We start from the raw sequence: 18,951 nt of genomic DNA, 5'->3' as shown, positions 1-18,951 counted from the left end.
CACATTCCGAAAAAGAAGAAAGCTGTTCTCTGACCAAATTCACGTTTCTGGCTCATAAGATCGAAAAATTTTTAAAACAATTCTGATGGATGGGACCTTTTTACACTCATTGCGAAGTCTAAAAATCTAAAAATACTGGATTTTCAATGCAAAAAAATACAAATTGAATTAAAACGTGAAAAAATCGGCTTCACATTTTTTGCAGTTCTTTTCCCAGTATGGGAGACCGTGAGGTAAGAAAAAATAATACTGTTTTATATATAAAATATCTGCAAGCTGCTTCACACCAATTCAGACAACTGTTCTTATCAGAATGTTCGAAGTGACTCGGAAAATTTTGCAGCGCAAATGAAGAGACTAGATATTTAGAATTATACTCGCGTATGTTTTTTTCATACCGAATTAAATATTGCATTCGACGTATTTCATGCCTTCTTTCACAGTCCAGAATATATTTTCCAATCCATAATCCGATTTTTTTCTGATATTAATTTGATGATGAAAACTCAAAGATTCAGTTCCTCAGAAGACAATAAAGTACTTTTGCTCTGCCGGATGACCCCAGCAGAGCGGTTCCAAAAGTTATAGTTGTTCAACACATTCTTTCGAATGGTCGGAACTCCAGCGTACCTTGAGTAACTGGGTTAAAACCGACTAACACTGCGCTGCCTCCCCTCTTATGCGAATCTATGTACCGACATCAATCGAGGTCCGCGACGGGGTACGAGAGGAGGGGAAACAGAAGAGACGCAGACAATGGAAGAGAAAACGAAGGCGGCGGACTAGAAACAGCCACCACTTCGGCTACCACTATTTATTTCTAATTGTGGCGTTTGGGATGCTGAACACCAGAGTTTTCAATATTCATGCTGTGTAAATTTGATAATATAAATTTTTAGATGTTCAATATTTCACAGATTCGATAAGGAACCTTCAGAAAATTACACCAAGAGCATGACAAGGGACAAAAACCGATATTTCTGGAAAACTGGTTGGAAAATACATATTCAGTCTTTTAATTTCAGATAAAGACTACAAAATAACTGCTCCAGAACATCATTATGCTGTTTCTGTGTCGGAACCTCAAATTCATCGACATGCTTCTGAGAAAATCAATAAAAAAGCGGAAACCTGAAAAACTTATTGAAAAAATCAAATTTGAACTAATTCTTCCTTCGAACCCATCCAAAAATTGGTTGAAAGTTCCACGCGGAGGTGCTAAACCGCTTGCTGTAAAAACATCCGTGAAGCTGTCGTCCATGTGGTCAATTTTTCTGAGCTCAGAACCTTCCAATTGGTACAAATAAAAATAAGAAAACGACGTCGAGAACTGTTTAAAAAACTGTCAACGCCTACTTTTTCTGGAAATCGGGACTTGTTGCTGTGGTTTTTGTTTTGTTATTTTTAATTGATTCTCTTTTTAAAAAAGTCCACAAACTAGAGAAACATCTGTCTCTGAATTTTTTTTATTTTTCACCTGCAAATCATGCTCCGTTGCTGGAAATTTGCCTTAGGAATACAAATTGACAACTTAACTACCCTATAATTCCGGGTCACACTCATTTTCCCACTCAAAATCCCCCGAAATTATCGTTCATTTTCTTCTTGTTTCCAATCTCATTTTAGAAAAAAAAATGACAATCGACTTTGAAGTACCCTTGTGGTTATTCATCTTTTATCATTTCATAGGCACTGTTTCCTTATTTTTGAATCTTTTCACTATAGCATTGCTTGTATTCAAAAGTGAAAGTATCGACAGTTTTCGATATTCTCTGTTGGTTTTTCAGGTAAATTTTGAAGGAATTGGTACGGGAAATATTTTTATTTTCAGACGGTGTGTACAATAACTGATATTAATTTCCTTTTCCTCATGCAACCATTTCCCTTATTTCCACTAATGTCTGGATATTGTGTAGGGTTTCTAGCCAAATATTTCGATGTTTGGTCCCACTATCTGATAGCATTACTCGTGGGAATGATAGTGGCTCAGTTGGAAAGTTTGGCGTATTGTTTTGTGAGAAAACATCAAATAATTGCAAATATCACAAAAAGACATTTGATTCCCAAGAATGTGAATGACGCAATCACTATGATTTCGCCATTTTTCCCAATATTTGGATACATGGCATTTTGTAATGCAGGCATGAAGAGAGAAAATCAAATGGGTTATGTCAGAAAGGTGAGTGAATAAATGTATCTTGGGTGTCTGGATGTCTTACAGCATTCGCTATAATCGGTTCACGAACTCGTGCCAGAAGTGTTAAAGGCGCATCTGATTTATTGGGAATTTCGCGGAATGGTCTCGTAGTTGAAATAGATCACATGCCGTGTTTTTGAGCTTTGCAGGTCTGAAAAGAACTGCAAGTCATGTTTTTCGCTTCGAAACCATTTCGCACAAATTAGATGCGCCTTTAACACCCCCGGCAGGTGTTCGTGAACCGATAATATCAAATATTTAATTTCAGCACCACCCTGAATATATCGAACAATTTTCTTCCCTTCAAAACTTTACCATCTACGAAGGAAACTTCTGGTTCTTCCTAATCATCTCACTCAGTTTTTTTGGTGGAATATTCTGTGGCTGCATCTACACATTCACAACTATTGACATGTTCCAAATGCTCCGAAAATCCCGAAGAAAGATCTCTGCGACCAACTTCCGAAGGCATCGATCTACTGTAAAGAGTCTCCTGGCACAGTTTGCAGCTTCCTCACTGTTGCTTATCCCATCATTCTGCTTTTCGGTAGTTATTATGACTGGAATCGAACAATCTCAAGGAATAGTGCATGTGATTTTGGCAATATTTTCATTGAGATCGTCCGTGAATGCCGTGGTGCTCATAGCAACAACTCCGCCGTTCAGAAAGTTTGTGATGAGGTAGTGAGGGACAATTTATGACGAGGTAGTGACCATGTGTTTCAGAAAAACTTCATCGAACAACTTGGTGATTGCCACAGTTGCTATCTCGATGAGTCGGAACTCGTGGAGCTGAAGGTTTCAGCAATTTGATACTTTGATATTTCACTTTTATCCGATTGTAAACTTTTCAAAAATGTCTGTATAGTTTGGTCAAGCCATTTCATGGGAAGTGATCTTTCAAATATAATCTTATGTTTTCTGTTTTATAAAATTGGTTGGTAACATTCATTCTCCTCTTTAATTGCCCGTTTCAACTATGCAGACGCACACATCATGTGTATTCTCTCAAGTTTTCTAGTTTTCAAAGCCTGCTCTACTATTTCCACCTGGAATTCTCCAGAATATTCAAAGTCTATTTTTGACCTTCCAGTATGACAGTCTCCTTTGAGACTCCTGAATGGCTTGTGGTCTACTATCACATTATTGGTACATTATCCATATTTCTATGCTCTGGAACCATTCTTCTAGTTATTTTTAAAAGCGAGAAAATTGATAATTTCAGACATGCCCTGCTCATGTTTCAGGTAACTTTTCAGGTAACTTATTATTTTTTACAGAAAATGTCTTTAGATAACCTGTACAATCACTGATATTCACTTATCATTTCTTATGCAACCTCTCCCGTTATTCCCAGTCATGGCTGGGTACAGTGTCGGGTACCTGGCTAGATACTTGGACGTCTGGACGCATTACCTTATTGTGAGGTTGATTCAAATGTTGTGTTTGTTTGTCTGTAATGTCATTGAAGGCCTTTTTGACTTTCTCTGAAATTCTTAAGTCACAGGGGCGCGAATTTTTCAAAAAACGAATCGCGCTGCGTGCGCATCGCGGTTTTCTTTTCCCTGATAAGTCTCAAAAGCTATATTAACCTTTTTCCAGGCCTTCATAGTATCTGCAATCGTTGCTCAACTCGAAAGTTTGACATTCTGCTTCGTCAAAAAGCATCAAACGATAGCAAGCATCACGAAACAACATGTTGTTCCGGAGAAAGTTCACAACTTCTTGGCAGTCTGTCTTCCTTTTGCCCCACTTACTTTCTTTTTATCATTTTGTGAGGCGGGAATGAAAAGGGAACAGCAAATTGAATACATTAGCAAGGTAACAATATAGACACATATGTACATTACAGCTCAAAAGATTATAAACTTTGTCTGTTATCAGTGGAAAATGGGCAACTTTGACAGTGTGTCATAGGTGTTCTGGTTGTCACACCAAGTAGGTTTTTGATTAAACATGCAGATTAAAAATAGAGCTCCATTTTTGTAGTTGACAACTTTTTTGTACGAGCACTCCCTAAAGAGTTATGGTCATTCTATCGGGACAGCTCAAAAATCACTCTATCATTCTTATATATAAAACGCGTGTGGGCTCTGTTTGTGGATTTGTCTGTCTGTTTTTCAGGATGTCCGCAAGATTTTTGAGAAATAAAGTGGAGAGCGCGCCATGGGAAAAAGTCGAACCCTCGCCATTTAAGCGACAGGCGTGAGCGTTAACCACTTGGCCACGTGAACACTTCTATGAGAGGGTGAACAGGAAAATAAGAAGAGGCCAGCCGGATGAAGCGCCGAAGGCGCGGCAGCCAGGCTGGTTTTATGATAATCTTCGTACGTATTATCCTGATGTCGCCAATTTACGTAGGCACAAATATTACATTCGGTGCGCTTTAAAGAATACGTCTAATCAACGTTCACAATTCATTGGAAATCGTACACTAAATTGCTGGAATGAACTTCCTGAACATGTTTTCCCCGTTAAAATTTCTTCCCGGTGTTTTAAATCTAATATTGCCAAACTAAATCTTACTAAATATCTTACCCTCAATGCCCATACCATCTAATTCTGTGACCCGGTCTAATTAAAATCTCACTTAACTCCTCTTCTGAATGTAACGTGTCAGTGACTTGTTCCTTCGTTTCAAATAAATTAAAAATTAACATTTTGCACTGAAATTGGTCGGGAGAAATTGCTTTGTACGCGACTCTCTAGGGAGTGTCCCTACCAAAAAATGATCAACTACAAAAATAATGTGCTATTTTTTCTCTGTTTAGCCCATACAATATTGAATTAGTCGAACAATCAGGTGACACCGAAATACACTGTCAAACTTATAGTTAGTCATTTTCCACTGAAAACAGCCAAAGTTGATAGTCTTTTGAGTTTATAACCTACTGTAGGTTCACAATTATAAAAATCTGTAATACTTCAGAACTACCCACAGTATCTTCCTGGATTCTCAACGCTTCCAAATTTTGCAATCTATGAACTCAACTACTGGTTTTTATTCGTAATCTTTATGGCGTTCAGTGGCGGGATAGTATGTGCTCTGGTTTTCACTTTATCCACAATCGACATGTTTCAAATGTTGCGAAAAGTGAGAAGGAGAATTTCGTTGTGTAACTTTCGAAGACATCGGTCAACTGTGAAAATTTTACTAGCTCAGTTCGCTGCCTCCTCGTTGTTGTTGATTCCATTATTTTGCTTTGTCATTGTCATCATGCTGGATATTGAACATGCACAGAGTGAGTTACAGTTTCAGATCACTAACCAAATCGTTTTCTTTCTTGAATTCCAGTAATCATCCAAATAACACTCGCCGTATTTTCTCTCCGTTCATCTGTCAATGCAGTTGTTCTTATCTTCACAACGCCTCCTTACAGGAATTTTGTTCTGCGGTACGTAAGTCAACACCCGAAAAAAACTAATTATTTATTATGAAATTTCAGAAAACGCCAAAATCAAAGTTTTGTGACAACGGCAAAGACTATTTCAATGGCGCGGAGTTCATTCATTCAATAAATTATTTATTGTATCAAGAAACTACGATTAAAAAATTAACAAAATAATATTTTATGTCGGCCTGAGTCTACAATCTGATCTGAGTCTGGCCTCAGAAATGTTCCGGTAGAGGCTGAGGCAGTTTGAAAAGATCAGAAATACAATGGAAATTATTGGGGCCGAAGAGCGAGTGTTTAGAATCCGGGTTGATAACCAGCGAATTTTTTATTTCCTATTGGTTAAAACTTTAGACTTCTTACTTTGATGGTGATATCCTTGTCAGTCACCGATATACTCAGAGGAATTGTGAAGAGAGGCGAGTCTAGTACTGTAGCCTTCGAGCTATCGATTTCACTTTTGAGTTTGATTAAATTGTGTCGAAAATGAACGTGCATCCGGTCCTCGTTCTCGTCACATCTCTGAAAATAGATTTAGTTGAAAGTTTGGAAAACTTGCAAAATTACCTCTTTGGCAAGAGAGACAGAGGGTCAATACTTCCTCCAGTTTGAATGTTGGCGGTTGCGTGGTGTTTTATTTTTTAGTGACACAAAACTCTTCATCCTGCATTTTTATATGGAAAGCGATGGGAGGAGTTTATTCAAACTCTTACTTTCACTGTTATCTTTTGCAATCTTTTCGCGATCAAGTTTTTTTTTTGGAAAACCGCCCCATGTTGAAACCGGTCGGATGATTGAGAGGGAAAGAGGAGAAGGGGTCTCGATGATAGAAGAAAAAAAAATGATTGGATAGAAACGAAAAGATGAGAGATAAGTTGAAAACTGTTTATTGATCTAATCATCTTGTTTCTTATGACAACACAAAAATTTGAGTTGAACTGGAAAATTGCAAGTTACATATTGGCAAAGTAGTTTCTCCCTCAAATCGTCACAGTGCAAAATAGTGATTTATGAGCTGTCCTCCTTAAAGTGACCTCAACTCTCAAGGGAGTGCCCGTACAAAAAAGTTGTCAACTACAAAAATGAAGCTCTACCTTTGTTCTGTATGGTGCATACATCATTTACTTTGTGGGACAATCAGTGACATCGTAACACACTGTCAAAACTGGTAATTTTCAACTGACAAAGGCAAATTTGTATATCTTATTGCACGGTATTGTATATCTTAACTCTTTAAATCTGGAATCTTCTATTTTAAAGTGATAAAATACTCAGTTTCAGATATATTTAAGCCCTGTTTTCTGTTTATTTCATCATTTTCATTTTCAGAATACTCTCTAGTTTCATTTCTCATTACACATCATTACCTATCCTTCAGAATACCAGGAAGTCACCAAACTCTCTGATCAGCTTGAAAGAAAAAAACGTGTCGTCTCATCTTATTTTGTTTTTCTGATCTTCTTTTCCCTCATTAACCCCCGAAATTCAGTGACAGACACGAATCACTTCACACACGTCGAAATACATGCCCGTTGACTTTTCGACTCCTCAATGGCTTATCAACTACTATCATGCTATTGGCACTATTTCGTTATTCATAAACCTCGGGACCATTTATTTAGTGTTTTTCAAAAGTGACAAAATTGATAGTTTCCGCTATTTTTTGTTGATTTTCCAGGTAGATTTTTTTCAAATGAGATCCATTCTTAGAAAGATAAGTTTTCAGATTCTATGCACACTAACTGATATCCACTGGACGGTTCTAATGCAACCTATTCCATTGTTCCCAGTTATAGCGGCGTACTGTAACGGACTGCTAGTTCAAGTTTTCGATGTTTACTGTCATTATCTCATGGTTAGCTGGACATGTCTCATGGTATCCCAGATCTCTACTCTTGTATGGTGCTTTGCACTGAAACATCGAACTATCGGAAAAGTGACAAGTCGAAGAATCTTTTCGAGAAATGTTTACATTATTGGCGGTACTTATTCTGTGTTAACTCCAATTTTCACATTTTTGACCACTTATGAAACAGGGATAAATAGGAAGGTACAGATGGAATATGTTGCTGAGGTACCATCAAATTCATTAGAGCTCAAGAACAGACAAGTTTCAGCACTACCCAGTGTACTTCCAAAACTTTCGAAATCTCAAAAACTTTTCCATTTATGAAATCGACGGATGGTTTGTAATCGTCCTGATTATTTCTACAAGTGGCGCATTTTTCTCCGCATTCACTTTCACATTCACTACAATTGACATGTTCAAAATGCTTCGAGGACTCAAAAAGAAAGTTTCCGGAAAAAGTTTTCGTAGGTATCAGATGGCTGTAAAAAGCGTCTTGGCTCAATTCTCTGTGTCATCTTTGTGTCTTGCTCCTCCGTTCGCTCTGATGATTCTTGCGGTTGGAAAGTTTGAAAATGGACAGAGTGAGTTGGTGTGATTCATTTCGTATTCGTAATATATGTTTTCTCAGTCTTGGTACAAATAGCTTTTGCAATTGCATCTCTTCATTCTTCAATCAATGCGATTGTTTTGATTGTGACTACACTTCCATATCGTCAGTTCGTACTTCGGTGAGCGCAGAACTGAAAATTTGGAAAAAAAAACAACAACTTTTTTTTCAGAAAGTCCCAAAAAGTATTTCGAATTCCAACAAAAACATAATTTCTTCAGTTCCTCAAAAAAGTTTCGGTGCCTCATGCTGGAATCGAACCAGCGACCTTCTGTTTACTAGACAGACGCTCTGCCACTGAGCCAATGAGGCGGACGGCGAAACATGTTGAGAGGACATAGAGAAACCCGTGGCAATTAATACAAGTGGAGAAGACGCAGAGATAAAAGTCAGTGAGTCAACAGGCCAAACATTCATCTTATACGCTCGAATAAATTTATAAAACTACATTTTTTAATTTTTTTCGTTTTCGTAAGATCAAGAACAAGGATAAATTTCAATGAAACGATACTCTGGTTGCAGTGGATACTGTAACTTGCTGCCCTTGTCTGATTGGAATTCTGAAAATATTTGATTTTGTTATTTATTTTCTAAAAGATAAACTATTTAATTATCTTTTTACCTCAAAACAAAATTCCTATAGGGTTTTGTAGTTGATATCAAAACTATTGCATTGATTACTGAGTGAAGAGAAAATACAGCAAGGAGAATTCGGACCATAACTGAAAAAAAGAAAATAATCAGAATCCCTTCTCAATATAATTATCCACTTTGAGCCTTCTCAAACTCTCCGAGAATAATTACAACCAGAAAGAGAGGAGGTACAAGGCATAACGATGACGTGGCGAATTGGGCGATTAGACTTCTAACTGCATTTTTATGGCGGTTGTAGCTGGCGGTGGATAGTCTTCGTTGTACACTTTTCAGCATTTGAAGCATGTCAATTGTAGTGAATGTGAATACCAATCCAGCAAAAGCAGCGATGAAAACAGATAGGAAGAGAACTAGCATGGTCCAGAAGTCGAAGGTGTAAAGAGCGAAATTTCGGATAGTGGAGAAGCCGATGACGTAATCCGGGTAATTCTGAAACAGTGTCTGTTTGAGAACTCAGTAAGGAAGTTCTTGGAGTCAGTGTAGAGTTATGGGACGCGACCTATATCATTGGAAAGCTGAGAAAACTCTGATTCCAAATAAATATTCAGTTTTTGCCCTCTAGGTCTGGTATTCGAGAAAAATGAGGTAAAAATAAGGCGCACACTGTTATGGTGTTATTCATGACATGGAAACGTGTATTTTGATACATATTCTTCCTTGTTCACGAACGGCGAAAAATGTATTGTTATACATATTATTCCCATTTCACTACGCTAGTGAATTAAAAAAAGTATTACAATACAAATTTACATGTCATGAACATTACTTACGTCACACTGCCTCACTACCAGGAGGGTAATGACTCGTCAGTGGTCCATACTTCGACCTCGTTTTTCTCGAATACTAGGCCTTGGGAGCAAAAACTAAATATATATTTGGAATCAGCGTTCTCTCAGCTTTCCAATCATATAGGTCACGACCAGGGCTGTGCGAAAAAAACTTTCCCACGAAAAATCACTATTTTTGATACTCAATTTTTGAAAATTTCTATTGAAATTTCCAACATTTTCGTACAGTTTTTTCGAAAATTATCCGAAATTTTTTCGTCCGAAAAACTTTTTCGAAAAATTTAGACCGAAAAATTTTTCGGAAAATTTGGCCCGAAAAATTTTTCGCCCTAACATTTTTCGAAAACCCCCGAAAAAAAGAAAAAATTTTCGTCCGAAAAATTTTTCGCACAGCCCTGGTCACGACCCACATCTCCACACTGAATCCATGACCTTCCCCATTCAAACGCTCCATTAAACTCACCTCCCTTACATAATCCATTAATTCATCCCTCTTGATTCCAGCTCTCCAAAACACCATATAAAATGTCACGGGCAATAAAAATGCGCGGACAATCATCAAGTTGTACAGATTGCCTGGTAGCAGATGATAATTCAAAATACTTCCAATTGACTGGTGTTTTCTGAGGAAACAAAATGTCAACGCTTCCATTTGACAAATTACCAAAGTAATGATGTACACCTGAAAACTCTAACTTGCAAGAACTTTTGCAACTGTAATATGAAATACCATCAAATAATGAGCCCAAACGTCAAAATATGTTGCTAGAATTCCTGTACAAAACCCTCCAAAAACCGGGTATAACGGAAGTGGTTGCATCAAAAATGTCATATAAAAATCTGTGATTGTACATGAAACCTGAAAACATATATTAATGGGATTCCAGAGTTAGTGATGATCAGTTCCCTGAAAAACCAACAAAAAATATCGAAAATTGTCGAAAGTGTCACTTTTGAAAATGACAAGGAAAATAGTAAGAGAGTTTAGACATAGTGATACAGTACCAATAAAATGATAATAGATAAGAAGCCACGTTGGGACTGAAAAGTCGATGGTCATGTGGTAAATGCTTTTCTTTTTTTCAGATTGATTCATCTGATTCCATGGAGAAAAATAATTCAGCTGTCCCCTGATTAACGTCACATTTGAGCATAAATTGAGAACTCAAACTTCAAATTTATTAGTGAACAAGAATTAAATATTTTGCTGTGAAAATATTGTATTTTCGAGTTTTCATACGTCTCAAGGATGAAAAAAAGGTCTCATCCGTTAGAATTGTAGAAAATAAAATGCTTTATTTTATGAGTCAAAAACATTTGGTCAGAAAATAATTTTTTTTGATACAGAAAAACCTATTTTCAGAAAAGTGAGTACCACTTTTTCAGCAGAAAACATTTTCAAATAAAAATTACGTGTCATATATATGCGGATGCTCTGAAACTTCTAAAATTTTCAGAAAAATGAATATTGGATGAAATGGCTGAAATTTCATTTTCCTGAAAATTTGTTTTTCTGTATCAAAAAGTCAATTTCTGTCCAAATTTCCTGTTTTCTGGCTTATAAAATAGAGAATTTCATTTTCTACAACTCTGATGGGTGGGACCTTTTTTCAGCTTTACGACGTCTGAAAACCTGAAAATACTGCATTTTCAGTGCAAAAAAATAATAGAATTGAATTAAAACGTTTAAAAATCGGCATTACATTCTTGCAGTTTTTTTTTCGCTGTTTGGGAGACCGTGTAATGCTCATAGTCAGATAAACTTTTATAAACAGTAATGAATCAATTCAGTTTGCAAAGAATAAAAACTGAATCTCAATAAAAAATTATTATGAACTTTGGTGTGCAGGCGAAATCTGAAAACATTAGTTATATTTTAAGTATCTAATTTCCAAAAGCAGACTTTCTGCTTGCTGCAAAACATGGTTTTAAATGACTCCTGGTATTGTTGAAAACTCGAATAAATCAGATATGAACGGAAAATTGAAATGATCGTCTTTACCATTATTCCTACTACTGCACAATATGTTGTGATTTCACTGAAAAGAGAAAAATTGAAAATCTATCGTTGCAGAATCCATATAAAGGCATCATACACGAATTAATCAAGCACAGAAAAAACTTACTCATTTTCTTTTGAAAATAGCATTTCTTTTGAATAAAAACCGCGAAGAATAGCAACTGGTGTGAGAACTAAAGCAGAGGAATGATCGCTAAGAAAACAAAAAACTAATAGACGAAGAACCAGTTTTGTATACTGATACTTCTCGATATCCGTTGATTTTTTATCCAATACTTTCAGACCAAAATAAGAGAGCAATTCGAGAACAAATATCGCAATTTGAATACCTCGTGCCACTATTTCAATCAGGTTCAGCATCCAAAAAAACCACTCCCCATCGCCTTCGGAAATACAAAGTGCATTCAAATAATATACTGGGATTGTGTTCATAATACAAAGCAAGACAAAGAAGATTAATGGGCTCTGTTCGATAATAGCGGGACAATGGCGAACAAGCGGGACAATGGCGAACAAGCGGGACAATCCCCGAACAAGCGGGACAATCCCCGAATGAATGGGACAATCCCCGAATGAACGGGACAATCACCCAACTGATACACTCATCACATTTTTTAATACTTGTGCCTATTTCTTTTTCTGTTTTTTGTTATCGAAAGAAGTTATTACAGTCATTTATTTATTGAATTATCATTAATGGTTTATTCTTCTTCAGTGTAATCCTCGTCCACAGTCATTTCTTCTCCTTCAGTGTACTCTTCATCCTCAGTCATTTCTTCTCCTTCAGTGTACTGTAGGCAAAGTTGTGACCGTGCTCCACTATCGGGAATTGAGCAGAATTACTTCCCACGTGTTCCAATTGTGACGAATTCTGTTTCGAACGGACCATTCTTCGGACAGTGATTCAACCGACGTTCCGGTCTCAGTTTTGCACACTGGAAGAAGAAACGACGTCAGAGGACGACCAAGGACAGTACAAACCCGTGGAACAAGAGGAGCACGTGGAAGAAACCAAGGATCGGCAACAGGAGCGGCACGTGGAAGAACTTCTGCTGCTTAAATTCGCAACCTTTTGTTATTTTTGCATTATTACTCAAACAATTCAATAAATAAATGACTGTAATAACTTTTTTCGATAACAAAAAACAGAAAAAGAAATAGGCACAAGTATTAAAAAATGTGATGAGTGTATCAGTTGGGTGATTGTCCCATTCATTCGGGGATTGTCCCGTTCATTCGTGGATTGTCCCGCTTGTTCGGGGATTGTCCCGCTTGTTCGGGAATTGTCCCGTTCGTTCGCCATTGTCCCGCTATTATCGAACAGAGCCGATTAATGTAGTCAGAGAAATGGTTAGAATAATTTTTGATTTCCAGAATATTCGTTCTGGGAAATTCAGACAAAGCATTTGAAGCAAAACCATTAATATAGTGATGGATGATCCCATAAACCTCGAAATTGTAATGGCATGGGACAGGATCAGCCGAAGTATATTGTCTATTAAATTTGAAGGAAAATATTGACAAAATTCCGAAGTAGCCTCATTGATATCAGGGATAGCGAACGATACGAAGCCAGTTGAACAAGTCGATACGTCGGATAGACCGATTATAAATAGGCATATAAATATTGGGTGTTTTTTGATATTTCTCAAAAGTACAGTTACGTGGACCAGGTTAACGAGTGAACCGGTAATAGATGTTATGAAATAAATAGGGTCGAGAAAGGGTATCATTAGTAACACAGTGGTATTGCTGGAATTCATGTAGCTGAGTTATACTAGAGACTAGCTTGATTTAAAAATATGAAAACTTGAGAATCAGACATGTGTACTTCAAACTCCGTTCAATTATATGTATGAGATTTTCAGAATTTTATGTATTCTTGAATGTCAACTAGGTTGTAATCATATTGTTTTCAAAATATCTTATGATTTCTGATTAGCGAAAGTAGAATTGAAAAAAATTAATATGAATTCGAATGGACGGTCGACAAATAAGCTTAACAGTCATGAAGTCCTCTGACTGTTCGAGTTAGACATCGAACTGTTCCTCATACGTACAGGAGTAACCTAAACAAACATAACTCTTTTCTTTTCAAAAACCAATCAACAAGAAACTTACCGTAGCCACCGTTGCCGACACAATAAAAAACGAATTCAATCTATCCTGATATTCCGGAGATAAAACAAGAATCAAAAATGGTCGGATACAAGTTGCTAAGACTTTCCATAGTCTGACACTTTCTGCAACCAACAATGCGGTCAATCTGAATAATTTCAATTCTTCGAAACAAAAAAATTAATGAAATGCTTGCTGCTTTACTTCTATTGAAGATGCCTCTTTGAATAGCAAAAATCTCAATAAAAGATTGATAATATCATGAACGATATACAGAAAACTAATATAAATTAACAACTTTGAAACCTTCTTTTTTGATTTATCCCCCAAATTCCATCCTAATTTGATAAGATAAATTAGAAGAAATGGATAACAAATAAATCTCATCTGCTCTACCAAACCTTCCGTTCTAGAAGCGAAAAATAAAATTGATGTAGCCGAGTTTGAATTGTTAGTGTAATAATTCTGCATGATGTCATCTGTACTGCACTCAGAGTATGATAGTTTTGTGTTTATAAAGATTACGGACGAAAACATAAAGGCGTAAAGTACACTGTTGAAAAATACAGTGATCAGGGATACTGTAGTAGTGGTTTTATATGTCCAAAATATTTTCTCGACGTTTCTCAGCGATAGAATTTGAATAAAAAGTGAAAAGAAAATAATGAAACTTCCAATCTTATAGCTGACAAATTCGAGGAAAAATGAGGAAAGCATATAAATGAAATCCACCGAATTTACTATACCAATGCAGTTTTTATGATCTATATAATTCAATACAGCAACCGTCTCATCAACAGCTACCGTAGCAAGATATACTAAATCCATCACACAAATTACAGTAAGGCATACAAAAATTGGATTATTCTTGAGGTCTCGTGTTAGAAAGAACACGTGGATTAGGTTAGTGATGAACCCGAATATTGAGAACATGAGACTCGGATATTTCATCAAATATTCTACATCAAAGATATCGAGAGCCATTGTATTCGATTTGATAGGATTTTAAAAAATAATTTCGAAAATGAAGAAAAAAAAAAGAGATTTGTGATCAGAAGACAGCATACATAATCACGGGTTAGAGTGTATTAAAAATATCAAAATATTCTTTTTAGCCAAACGAAAAAATGCGTTGTGCTACTTTTTTCATCGCTTCTCCTGGCATCGTTCCAACATTCATTTGACTCGTGTAGACCTTCAACTCTTTCAGAGATGTCACACGTTTCAACAAGACATTCCATAGCGTTTTCAAGTTGTACCTTAATGCAAGATTGAAATATTCTTGAAGAGTTTCTGAAGACGCGTCATTTTTCATCAAGCAAAGAAGTCGGAATTCACATTTCCGAACCACGGAGTATACTTTGTAACGATTTGCAATAGGTAGAAGTCTGCCTATTGCAGTGTCTACAATTTTGTCTGTCATATTTATCAAACTCTAAAAAAAATCTCACGCACAACTCAGTTGTAATTGAGTTCCATGAACCAGTTGTAGAAGCAGTTGACAGTAATAAGGGTGACGAATAATTGACATTTTTCTAAATCCAGCACCGAAAAATGATTCGATTACTGGAGAATGGAACATTATCATCTGAAAATGAAAAATTGAGTGGTGAAATTCTTCTCTCAAAAAATTTCAACCTGTTCTCTTGTATGCAACTGTTTTGGTTGCTTATCAGAAGAGAATGAAAACATTTTCTCTTCGTGATATGGATCATAAAAATTGAATAGTCGTAAATTACTTCTTCTGTCTACAATTCTTTCCACTACCATCTGTATTTCAAATTCAAACTTTCTATTCAAGTTCAAGTAGTCGAGCACTTCACCCTCGAAAAGGATAAAAGAAAAATTCAAGGCAAAACTACTCAAATAAGCTACTTCCGAGAACTCATTGAAGGAGAGCGGTATCCATTCCGATGAGGTTTGATTGTACACTGATACTTTACATTTTCCAGAGAATCCTATTCCTAGTCTTATACTGTCTTCAAATGTGATCATGCCTTCCATGCAAACTTGACCATTGCTTCTCACTATAGTTGATACTGTACTTCTCCTTCAAAATTGTTAATTTTGCTGTGAATAAAAACACATTTCGATTGACCATTTCCTTCCAGCGACTGTAACATTTTTGTTCAAACTAACACGAGCAATACTTTGAAAATTAGGTCGAATAGTTTGTTTCCATACTGTTGCATCTGAAAATTTGTCTAATCCAAAAATGATAGATGGATAAACTCACTTTTTATGTAGTTAACTGCAGACATGATGGAATTCAGATTCTAAAAAAAATTGGCCAGTAGAAAATGAATTTTACCTTATTGGAACACCCGTAATGATTATTATAGGATGCCACGTTTTAGAGAAACAGACAATTAACAACAAAAGATTTATTGAATCTTTTTAAACATTTCACAGATCACAAGAATTCTTCTCTTGGAAATTAGACTTCTTCAGATTTGAAAACTTGACTACTAGAAAATATAAAAAGCCCGTTTTATTCTTAGGCAAACGAAAAAATGCGTTGTGCTACTTTTTTCATCGCTTCTCCTGGCATCGTTCCAACATTCATTTGACTCGTGTAGACCTTCAACTCTTCCAGAGAAGTCACACGTTTCAAACAGACATTCCATAACGTTTTCAAGTTGTACCACAATGCAAGATTGAAATATTCTTGAATAGTTTCAGAAGACGCGTCATTTTCCATCAAACAAAGAAGTTGGAATTCACATTTCCGAACCACAGAGTATACTTTGTAACGATTTGCAATAGGTAGAAGCCTGCGAACTTGAGTATCTAAAAATTAGTCTGTCATGTTTACCAAACTCTGAAAAAAAGAATCATTTCACGTACAACTCAGTTGTAATTGAGTTCCATGAATCAGTTGTAGAAGCAGTTCACAGTAATAAGAGTGACGAATCATTGGCATTCTTCTGAATCCTGTACCAATGAATGATTCGATTATTGGTGAATGGAACATTATCATCTGAAAATGGAACATTGACTGGTGAAATTCTTCTCTCAAAAAATTTCAACCTGTTCTCTTGTATGCAACTGTTTTGGTTTCTTATAAGAACAGAATGAAAACATTTTCTCTTCAGGATATGGATCATAAAAGTTGAATAGTCCTAAGACACTACTTCTGTGTACAATATTATCCATTCTTCTTTCTACTATTCTCTCCACTACCATCTGTATTTCAAATTCAAACTTTCTGTTCGAGTTCAAGTAGTCGAGCACTTCACCCTCGGAAAGGATTAAAGTAAAATCCAAAGCTTGAAGTCTCAAATAACCTATTTCTGAAAACTCTTTGAAGAAGAGCTTTTGCCATTCCAATGAGGTTTGATTGTAAACTGATATTTTACATTTTCCAAAGTATCCTTTTCCTAGTATTAGACTTTCTTCAAATGTGATCATGCCTTCCATGCAAACTTGACCATTGCTTCTCACCGTAGTTGATACTGTACTTTTCCTTTAAAATTGTTAATTTTGCTGTGAAAAAAAACACCCTATGATTTACCATTTCCTTCCAGCGACTGTAACATTTTTGCTCAAACTAACACGAGCAGTACTTTGAAAATTAGGTCGAATAGTTTGTTTCCATACTTTTGCATCTGAAGATTTTTCTAATCCAATAAAGATAGTTGAAGAAACTCACTTTTAATATAATAAACTGTAGACATGATGGTATTCAGATCGGAAAAGTTTGGCAAGTAGAAAATGAATTTTACCTTATCGGAACAACAAGAAAGATTAATATAGGATGCCACGTTTTAGAAAAACAGACAATTAACAACAAAAGATTTATTGAATCTTTTTTGAACACTTCACAGATCACAAGAATTCATGGCTTCGCGACAATTCACAACTGCGACAATTCGCAACTCACGTAGGTTTTGCAACTGCGACATTTCGCAACTATAACGTTTCGCAACCATAGAACTAGCAATAGTTTAGCCTAGTTTTGTCAGAAATTGGATCAGACAATTTTTTCTTCTATTTAATTATTTTCAAATATGTTCCCAGATCCTACAGTACACTCAACATTTTACACTGACCCTAATATGCAAATGCGGTGTAGTTGCGAAACGTCGTGGTTGCGAACTGTCGCAGTTGCGAAATGGCTAGTTGCAAAATGTCGCAGTTGCGGAATGTCGCAGTTGAGAAATGTCGCGGAGCCGAATTCATAAGTCTTCTCTTGGAAATTAGACTTCTTCAGATTTGAAAACATGACTACTAGAAAATATAAAAAGCCCGTTTTATTCTTAGGCAAACGAAAAAATGCGTTGTGCTACTTTTTTCATCGCTTCTCCTGGCATCGATCCAACATTCATTTGACTCGTGTAGACCTTCAACTCTTCCAGAGAAGTCACACGTTTCAAACAGACATTCCATAACGTTTTCAAGTTGTACCACAGTGCAAGATTGAAATATCTTTGAAGAGTTTCCGAAGACGCGTCATTTTCCAACAAACAAAGAAGTTGGAATTCACATTTCCGAACCACAGAGTATACTTTGTAACGATTTGCAATAGGTAGAAGCCTGCGAACTTGAGTATCTAAAAATTTGTCTGTCATGTTTGCCGAACTCTGGAAATATGAAACATTTCACTTACAGTAGCGAGCATAAGTGAGTATACCACCACTCTTTCATGTGTATCTCAGCTGAAACAAGTTCGTTTTGCATAAACTTTTTTTTAAAGATAGCTGAAGCATTCAGCAATCAGAAAATACGTTTTTTGAAAAAGTTAACATTTTTAATTTTATCGATAATCAATTTTTCCTGACCGTGATTTGAAATTCGAAAAAAAAACTTTTTATTTTTCTCTTGAAGTTATTGAGTTTTTGATGTCAAAATGATGGAAAACACTCAAATAAACAAAAAATTATGTTAAATTAGTTTTTCAAACCCTAAGCATCGTGCTTGAGCTCCAGAAGTCAAAAGTAGCGCCCTCGGGAAAACCTTCATAACTCATCAAGAAATTATTCAAATTAGTCGAAACATGTACCAAAAGACGTGTTTTGAGTTTTTCTACAAACCAACCTTAAAAATCAAAATTTTAGAAAAAATAATTTTTCAATTTTTTTTCTTTGAAAATTTTTTTAATTCCAATTTTTCCTAGATTTTCGATATTTTCTGGCTATAAAACGAACAAAAAACTCAAAAATGTATCTCATTATGCTTGATAAAGCACTTCACATGCACATTTTGAAAGGTATGTCCGTTTTATAGCCAGAAAATATCGAAAATCTAGGAAAAATTGGAATTAAAAATTTTTTCAATGAAAAAAAATTGAAAAAGTATTTTTTCTAAAATTTTGATTTTTGAG

The 18,951-nt window shown here is 35.9% G+C and overlaps 7 protein-coding genes across 7 annotated transcripts; 3 read left to right on the top strand and 4 right to left on the bottom strand.

The window, feature by feature from the left end:
* Window positions 1-1,897: 1,897 nt before the first annotated feature.
* GCK72_006881 (uncharacterized protein) lies at window positions 1,898-2,993 on the top strand (the record flags this gene model as incomplete). The annotated part of the gene is made up of 3 exons (XM_003109834.2): window positions 1,898-2,179; window positions 2,466-2,878; window positions 2,924-2,993. The coding sequence occupies 3 exons, from the start codon at window positions 1,898-1,900 to the stop codon at window positions 2,991-2,993; spliced, it is 765 nt and encodes a 254-aa protein (XP_003109882.2).
* A 536-nt stretch (window positions 2,994-3,529) lies between these two features.
* GCK72_006880 (uncharacterized protein) lies at window positions 3,530-5,716 on the top strand (the record flags this gene model as incomplete). Its single annotated transcript, XM_053725866.1, has 5 exons — window positions 3,530-3,619; window positions 3,800-4,018; window positions 5,127-5,439; window positions 5,493-5,592; window positions 5,644-5,716. The coding sequence occupies 5 exons, from the start codon at window positions 3,530-3,532 to the stop codon at window positions 5,714-5,716; spliced, it is 795 nt and encodes a 264-aa protein (XP_053590060.1).
* A 1,641-nt stretch (window positions 5,717-7,357) lies between these two features.
* Window positions 7,358-8,173, top strand: GCK72_006879 (uncharacterized protein; the record flags this gene model as incomplete). The annotated part of the gene is made up of 3 exons (XM_003110145.2): window positions 7,358-7,666; window positions 7,710-8,022; window positions 8,070-8,173. 3 exons carry the CDS (start codon window positions 7,358-7,360, stop codon window positions 8,171-8,173), a joined length of 726 nt encoding a protein of 241 aa, XP_003110193.2.
* A 637-nt stretch (window positions 8,174-8,810) lies between these two features.
* On the bottom strand, window positions 8,811-10,049 carry GCK72_006878 (uncharacterized protein; the record flags this gene model as incomplete). The annotated part of the gene is made up of 2 exons (XM_053725865.1): window positions 8,811-9,131; window positions 9,954-10,049. The coding sequence occupies 2 exons, from the start codon at window positions 10,047-10,049 to the stop codon at window positions 8,811-8,813; spliced, it is 417 nt and encodes a 138-aa protein (XP_053590059.1).
* Window positions 10,050-12,211: 2,162 nt separating this feature from the next.
* GCK72_006877 (uncharacterized protein) lies at window positions 12,212-14,612 on the bottom strand (the record flags this gene model as incomplete). The annotated part of the gene is made up of 3 exons (XM_053725864.1): window positions 12,212-12,301; window positions 12,354-12,565; window positions 14,375-14,612. 3 exons carry the CDS (start codon window positions 14,610-14,612, stop codon window positions 12,212-12,214), a joined length of 540 nt encoding a protein of 179 aa, XP_053590058.1.
* Window positions 14,613-14,739: 127 nt separating this feature from the next.
* On the bottom strand, window positions 14,740-15,398 carry GCK72_006876 (uncharacterized protein; the record flags this gene model as incomplete). Its single annotated transcript, XM_053725863.1, has 3 exons — window positions 14,740-15,032; window positions 15,084-15,216; window positions 15,267-15,398. The coding sequence occupies 3 exons, from the start codon at window positions 15,396-15,398 to the stop codon at window positions 14,740-14,742; spliced, it is 558 nt and encodes a 185-aa protein (XP_053590057.1).
* A 727-nt stretch (window positions 15,399-16,125) lies between these two features.
* GCK72_006875 (uncharacterized protein) lies at window positions 16,126-18,199 on the bottom strand (the record flags this gene model as incomplete). Its single annotated transcript, XM_053725862.1, has 3 exons — window positions 16,126-16,418; window positions 16,476-16,608; window positions 17,918-18,199. The coding sequence occupies 3 exons, from the start codon at window positions 18,197-18,199 to the stop codon at window positions 16,126-16,128; spliced, it is 708 nt and encodes a 235-aa protein (XP_053590056.1).
* Window positions 18,200-18,951: the final 752 nt, after the last annotated feature.

This window comes from Caenorhabditis remanei, chromosome II (genome assembly GCF_010183535.1).
Source record: "Caenorhabditis remanei strain PX506 chromosome II, whole genome shotgun sequence".
In the NCBI taxonomy this organism is placed as follows: Eukaryota; Metazoa; Nematoda; class Chromadorea; order Rhabditida; family Rhabditidae; genus Caenorhabditis; species Caenorhabditis remanei.
This window is presented reverse-complemented; position numbering and strand designations above follow the sequence as displayed.